This window comes from Gigantopelta aegis, chromosome 11 (assembly GCF_016097555.1).
Source record: "Gigantopelta aegis isolate Gae_Host chromosome 11, Gae_host_genome, whole genome shotgun sequence".
NCBI classification, from domain to species: domain Eukaryota; kingdom Metazoa; phylum Mollusca; class Gastropoda; order Neomphalida; family Peltospiridae; genus Gigantopelta; species Gigantopelta aegis.
Window position 1 is genome coordinate 9,375,579 of NC_054709.1, and position 7,897 is coordinate 9,383,475.

At 39.7% G+C, this 7,897-nt stretch overlaps 1 protein-coding gene across 1 annotated transcript; it reads right to left on the reverse strand.

The window, feature by feature from the left end:
* Window positions 1-326: 326 nt before the first annotated feature.
* Window positions 327-4,673, reverse strand: LOC121385619 (solute carrier family 52, riboflavin transporter, member 3-B-like). The gene is made up of 3 exons (XM_041516366.1): window positions 3,729-4,673; window positions 1,047-2,565; window positions 327-756 (listed from the first exon to the last, which is right to left on the reverse strand). The coding sequence occupies exons 2-3, from the start codon at window positions 2,496-2,498 to the stop codon at window positions 562-564; spliced, it is 1,647 nt and encodes a 548-aa protein (XP_041372300.1). The 5' UTR covers window positions 2,499-2,565; window positions 3,729-4,673; the 3' UTR covers window positions 327-561.
* Window positions 4,674-7,897: the final 3,224 nt, after the last annotated feature.

Consider the following 7,897-nt stretch of genomic DNA (forward strand, 5'->3'; position numbering starts at 1 on the left):
GCTCTGTGTTCAGATCCGCAGTGGGCGTAGTCGGCAGGTCAGGCTTGATAGGTCGAGCTGGGGGCGGCGACGCAGAATGAACCGCCGCCGGCAGTGGAGCTGTCGGTTTTGGCCCACCTCACGTGCCGCCCCTGGCGCGTGTTTCCTCTTCCGAATTCTCCGAGTCTTCTTAGCTTCACCACACATCAGAGTCACGGCGGCCCCTGATCCGGTGTCGACAACTCGGTACTCTAATAAGCAACCAAACGATGAAATCATCACCGTGGGATTGAGAGCGCAGGACACAACGTGTTGTTCCAACGAAATCATAATTGAGAGTCGATGGGTTGGTGTATAGCTGAAAATCCTGCTATTTAATTCGAATAACGAGTATTTTCGTCGCAAAGGAAAAACAATTCCAGTTTCGTGTCCAGACGACCCAGCAAAAAAATAACCAAAAACAAAACGAGAGAGAGAGAGAGAGAGAGAGAGAGAGAGAGAGAGAGAGAGAGAGAGAGAGAGAGAGAGAGAGAGAGAGAGAGAGAGAGAGTAAATCGCAGATCTTGGTTTCGTATTCAGAATTCAACATGGCTGCGCGTCCTTGAACAAATGGAACTCATTCACCATGACGTAAGCAGCAATTCCTCCAATCACGTTGCCGATCTGGATTGAAACCCCCATCCAGATCATGGAGCGTCGACCCCTGGTCCGAAGAATCCCGGCTATGGCTACCTGACTGTATGACCACAGCAACATCAGAATAACGAGTAGGGTCATCTGCAGAAAGAGAGAAAGAAAAAGGAATTTGTGGATAATGACTGATCACTCTGAATGGTAGAGAGAGAGAGAGAGAGAGAGAGAGAGAGAGAGAGAGAGAGAGAGAGAGAGAGAGAGAGAGAGAGAGAGAGAGAGAGAAACACAGACACAGACAGACAGACATACAGAGACAGAGAGAAAAAGACAGACAGACAGCAGACAGATACATAAAACAAAACAATCAAGACGTTAATACAATGAATGGATAACGGGACCCCTATGACGCCCTTCTGTTTCCGCCAATGACTTACCAGAACAGGTGGCCCAGCTTCATCATTGACGAGTGGAGGGTTCGGACTCTGGGACGCCATGTAGAAGACGTATGCCGAGAGACCCGAGTAGAAAACCGTCAGGAGGGTCACCCCGACTGTGGAATACATTGGCAGGAAGAGGCAGAGGAGAGATCCCGCTGGCAGGGCGACGCTTCCCAGAATGTTGTTGACGTGGTACACGTTCAGGCCATACGGCAGTGACAAGTATGTGTGGACCGAGATGGTGATGGTGAACAGAATCCCCTTCCAGCAGGTCTGAGCCAGCAGGAACACGAGCAGTCTGGTCGTAACCGGTTTTCTGTCGTCTGCGGCCTCTTGCTTTGATTCGGAGCTTTGTGTCTGTTGCGTTTCTGTTATGGTGATGCTTCTCATTGGCATTGTATCAGCTTTTTCTTGGAGTTCTAGTTCTCGGTTGTCGTCTCCATTTATCTCTGAGCTGTGTGATCGTGTATGCTTACTTGTCACTCTCTCGGGCCTTTGAGTCTGTTGTGAATCTTCTGTGGTGATTCTCTTGGAAACTGGCTCAGTGTTTTCTGCGCTTTCTCTGTCTACCCCGTTGTTCTTGTTAATGAGGCCTGCAGATTTGTGCCGTTTCAGATCTACGTCGGTCTTGATGTAGGCGACTCCTAGTATTTCTAGTTCGATGTTGTCAGCTCCAGTTTTCTCTAAGCTGTATGATCTTGTGTGAGAACTGTACGCTGCCTCGAACACATTGCACATGGGAAAACACATCAGCAGAATGAACGATATGAGAGAAAGAGTCAGGAATCCGGCAAGGATGAGAAAGAAATACTGGACCGAAAACACGGGAGGGTCGAAGACTGGTACCTCGTAGTGCGTGGTATAATTGTTCCACGTCCCGTTCTTAAACTCAGAAACGTGGCTGCTTATGTTAACACAGTTCACGTTTCCAGACCCCTGGCCAACAGCCACCAAAGCTGGAAGCAGAGTGCTGAGTCCTTCTCCGACGAAGTATGATGGCAAGTAGTCTGGTTGGAGCATCGTCATGAACGATAGAAACGCCAACGATGATGTCGTGTCGACGAAGGACAGCATGAAAGACAGCGCGAACAGACCGGTGGAATGTTCGGTTTCGCCAATGACCGACGTCTTGTCCCAGAAGAAGGACAGCAACACGCAGGCGACAATTCCAATGACGATGATCAGACAGGAAGTCGGCTGCTCGACCTTCTTTCTGGCAAAGACGCATGCGCAGATGGCGAATATTATCGGACCTATGGTTGCCGCCTGTTGAATGAGGACCACGTAGCTGGAGAGAGTCCATTTTTCAGGGAGAACCGTGACGAATATTGGGAGCTGAAGCCAGAGGCCGCTCATGTCTACCCATGATGCAATTCCTATGAAGCACGCGAGCACGTGGATTATGATGTTGGTGTTGAAGATGATCTGGCATTTGTTCAACTTAACCATGTCGTCGTTGTCGTCGTCGTCGTCATCTTCTGGAACTGCTATGAAGTAGAATTACATCCGGGGACCTCTGAAAGAGATTAACACTGTGTGGGTCATTGCTCTACAGATGAAGTTTGTTTTATTTAACGACACCACTAGACCACATTGATTTATTAAACATCGACTATTGTATATCATATATTTTGGTAATTTTGACATAGTCTCATAGATGAAACCCGTTCTATTTTTCCATTAGTAGCAATATATCTTTTACATGCACCATCCCATAGACAAGACAGCACATACCACGGCTTTTGATAGCCCAGTCGTAGTGCACTGGCTGGAACGAGAAATAGCCCAATGGTCCAACTGACGGGACAAAAAAACAGGCATTGTAAATTGTACACAAGAAAATACCTTTAATATCCGTATATCGTAAACATCTTACAAAGGCAGCAACCTCAGGATAGTCCCTTTAAAATGACACCAACCAGAAAACTATGCTTTTCGTATCTTTAATTAGACGGGACAGATCCACTCCAATCAACCCGGAAGATACTAAAAGGTGTTCTCTTTATTTTTTCCCCTAATGCGCGGTCGGTGTGGGATCGATCCCCGTCGGTGGGCTTATTGGGCCGTGGTATGTGCTATCCTGTCTGTGGGAAAATGCATATAAAAGATTCTTTACTGCATTAGGAAAGATGTAGCAGGTTTCCTCTGACGACTACGAGTCAGAATTACCAAATGTTTGACATCCAATAGCCGATTGATTAATCAATGTGCTCTAGTGGTGTCGCGAAACAACACATTTATTCGTTCCAGCCAGTGCACAACGACTGGTTTATCAAAGGCTGTGGTATATGCTATCCTGTCTGTGGGAGGATGGTACATATAAAATATCCCTTGCTACTAATGCAAAAATCTATTGTGTTTCCTATCTAAGACTATATATATATATATTGGAAGGATCTGACATTTTAATAATATTATTATATTAATGTCGATAAACAGTAGTACAGAATAGTTGTGTATATTAATTAATATGGTACACACCTCAGTTACAAAACTGAGTAGTTGGTTAATTACGTAATTTGTTTATTTAGCGGTATGTATAATGCTATTAGTAAATGTTAACTTATGAGTCAGTTTACACACGGTGCGATTTCGTCATGGGGCGAAAAGGAAACTTCATAACTTTGAACATTTGTTGTGATATTCACGCGTGACAGTTATTATTCGAAGGACAGTTACCTGAAAAGACATGTTTCTAATTGTTTGCCAACAGAGGAACAGAGGATTCCACATCGTATTGTCCGTGGTGAAGATGAATAAACTGTGAGAAGACACGTTTGAACGGCCATCATTAGCGACGATTCGTGTTACGGCAATTATTGTCGGTTAATATAGTTATTTACATATGATGTTACCGATAAAGTATTAACATTTAGTTATGCAATGTAATTAATTTAAGTAGATGTTTAATAGAGGTAAAACATAATTAATTACCTATTTCTACTTATTAATTATTTAGTAATTAGGTCGTTTTACGGCAACAACTATAGACACGCACAGCGCATGTGCGATAGCCCAGCAAGGCTGGGTCAGGTCACCCGCATTGCTGGAATTCCAGCCAGAGCTGATTATTCAGCTGTGCTGGGGTCGTTTGCATATATAAGCGGTTGTTTGACAGCGCCGGGCAGTGAAGCCACAAACGTTTATCACGGGTACGTGGGTGTATTTTTATGTTTACAAACTAAACAATTATTTTAGCAAAGTTACAAAACGAATTATAACGGCTTCACTCATTTTTATAAGATTATTTAAAAGTAATTTTTGGTTAGATTACATGTCTTAATCAGTAATAACGGAGTTCTTACCGTTTGACAGTTCTATTTATAGGACTAAATTCGACACGTGAAGTAAATAACAGTACACCCAGAAAAAGTTGTTGTATACCAAAACAAGCATTGAAATTATAGAATGCAGTTTAGAAGATTGACATTAAATACTAATGAACATTTATTGTTCAAATCCTTAATGACAGAAATGATTATTTAGGAAAGAAAGAAGTATAAAGAAAGGGATAAAATACACGTTTGGTATAAAAATAGCATGCAAATTTGCATATTGGGGAAACAACTTCAGTGGTATAGTTTGAAGTAGCTCAGTGTTATTAATTAGTGATAATGTAGAAATTAGAATTAGTTATACAGAAATAAGAAAAATGTTGAGAATACACCAAGATTGGAATCTATTGTTTGTGCAGAAATAAAGAAACAAATATTATTTATTTACATCTTGTTTGGTTACTCATTTGCCTTTCAAACCACTCATGATTCATCCTGACAAATGAATTATTATTTCTCTAATGGTGTCAAAAGTGGGATGTGAATTTTTTTTTTTGTTATCATATCCAGAGATTCGAACCTCAAAATTTCAATTGGAAAAGTTCTTACTAAACCATATTTGATTAGTAAGTAACTGTGAAAGGCAAACGATCATAACCATTAGAATAGTATTTTATTAGTTGTAAAAACAAATAAAAATTAGCTGATAACTATATCGCATAGAGATTATTTAGGTTACATTAAGGTTAACTGCAGTTATAATTGCTGAAATATAACTTTGAAAATTAGTCTAACCAGAATGGAGACTATAGATCCAAGACTCAAACAGTAACTACTCCTGTCAGTAGTGAGGATCACTCGAATGTGAATAACACTAGTATTAGTCCTGAGCATTCAGTGGTACAGCATGACACCCCCACTCTAAATAGTAGTAAACAGATGAATCAAGTACAAGATTCTGTAACTCAACTTACACACATTATACATAGTATGTCAGAAGAAATGGCTAATATTAAAGCAAAAGGAGATGGACCTACAGTGAGACCTGTACGGTTACATAGAGATAGAGAAACATCTCAGGATTCGTCATCTGATAGTGAAGATGGACATAGAGATATTTCTAGTGGAAATAGAAATAATGTGCAGATGAGAGCAGGTGTTAAGTTGCCGCCATTTACTGGAAAGGAAATCTGGAAGGTGTGGTTCAACAGGTTTCAAGAAGTTGCAAGACGACATAGATGGAATAATGGTGAGAAGCTTGACGAGATGTTACCTAGGTTGCAGGGACAAGCAGGTGAATTTGTGTATGGGCAGTTGTCACATGAAGTTAGAGTTAATTATGCAGCATTGTGTCACGAATTGAACAACCGATTCAGGGTGGTCGAAACTACAAAGAATTATATTGCACAGTTCAGCAGACGTCAGCAAAAGGCAGGAGAAACAGCTGAAGAGTTTGCAGCTGAGTTGAAAAAAATATATGATAAAGCATATCCCAACAGAGATCAACAAACCAGATGAGAAGATTTGCTGCAAAAGTTTCTTGATAACATGAGTGATGAAAAAGCACGGTTTCATATTGAGTACATAAAAGAACCTCGAACCATAGATGAGGCAGTAAATTTTCAAGAAATGAAATGTTTGACAGAAAAGAAAAGTAAAGACAGATACAGAGTTTACAGATCATGCAATGATAGTGAAAACTAATCAGCTGATAGTGAGGTTGATGATAAGATGTGTACAAATAGATTAGCCAAATCGGGGGTTAAAAAAAAATAAAGTCATTAGGAAACAAGATGGGATTGGGAGTGAAAATAAGAATTTATCCCAAAAATCAGAAGTTGAAAATTTAAAGGAAGAAGTTAGAAAACTGAGAGAAGAAATTAAAAGTAAAGAAAGTAGAGTAGATCAAAATAATCAAAATAGATTTAAACAGAGCAATGGATATCAAGAAGCCTCTCATAGAAGATGTTACCAATGTGGTTCAGAGGGTCACATATTGGGAAATTGTCCAAACAAGCAAACATATAGGCAGCAATCAAGAAATAATATACAACCCAGGGTAACAAGCCAGTTAAACTCACAAAGACCAATCCAGCAGGCCTAAAATTGGTCAAAGTGTCTGAAAATAAAGGCCTAAAGGAAAATAAAGATGACAATATATCAACAGCAAAAATAAATAAACAAGAAACAAAAAATTTAAAGGTTAGAAGGGAAATTCCCACTCCATCTGATATTTGTGTTAATGGATCTATTGAAGGTGTTTTAGCTAAATTCATTATTGACACAGGGGCAGAGAAAACTTTGGTTTCTAGGAAAATCTATGATGAGATTCAAGAGAAAAAGAATTTAAAGTTGTGGGGAAAAGTAAATCTTACTCATGCAGGAGGGGATTCTCTTAAAACATATGGTACTTGTTTTCTAAGTATGAAACTTGGTGAACTTACCATTAAAAGCAGAGTTGTAATAGCTGATATCACTGATGATGCTTTAGTGGGTATGGATATATTGTCAGGATCAGAAGGAAAACCAGCAGATATTATTTTGAGTGAAGGAAAAATACTTCTAAATGGGGTAGAAATCTCTTGTTGTTAGAAAAGTTAGAGCAGCAGATCATTTCAAAATAGAACCTTTTTCTGAACAGATTGTAGAAGTTTTTGTTGATAGAACTGAGGGTGATGATGATAAAGAGGAATGTCCAGTATTAATTGAGCCAACAAACAAGTTTGCTAATAGTTATCCATTAGTAATGGCATCAAGCCTGGAAGATATTAACAAGGCTCCCACAGTAAAAGTTAGAGTATTAAACCCTCACCATACAGCAGTGTCTATTAATCAAGAGGCCATTATTGCATCAGCTGAGAGCATAACTAACCATTCTATTGTGGCTACATTGTTAGATACTGAAGATGAGAATGAAACATTAAATATGAGTAGCATTCGCAGAATTTCATTTATTAAATCCAAAAAATCAACTGAACAAATAGGTTCAAAATTCACAAAAAAGCATTTAACTGAACAGCTGCAAACTTTAACGAAACAAATGCCTGAGCACATGACTGGATTATTTTTAGATGCAACTAAGGGAAGGGAGAACTGAAAAAGTGCAAGTGGCATAGCTTCTTATTAATCATTCAGATACATTTTCAAAACATGAAAATGATGTTGGTCTTACTAATCTTGCTGAACACTCCATCGATACGGGTGACATTCGTCCAATTAAACAAACTTTTCGTAGAGTTCCATTAGCTTTTGGTCAGGAAGAAAAGGAGGCGATAGAAAAAATGAAAGCTCAAGGGATCATTAGAGAAAGTAACTCTCCTTGGAGTTCACCTCTCGTTTTGGTTCGTAAGAAAGATAATTCAGTTAGGGTTTGTGTAGATTTTCGCAAGGTTAATGCAGTGTGTAAAGGGGACTCATTTCCTATTCCAAAAATAGATGAATGTCTTGATGCAGTAGCAAATTCCACTATATTTAGCACTTTAGATTTAACTTCGGGGTATCACCAAATTCCTATGAAAGCGGAAGATATACCTAAAACAGCCTTTATTAGTAAGCATGGACTATACAAGTTCA

Coding starts and splice junctions, on each gene's coding strand:
- LOC121385619 (XM_041516366.1), bottom strand. CDS start 2,498: ATGGTTAAGTTGAACAAATGCCAGATCATCTTCAACACCAACATCATA. Junction 757..1,046: donor AAGCTGGGCCACCTGTTCTG/GTAAGTCATTGG, acceptor CTCTTTCTGCAG/ATGACCCTACTCGTTATTCT.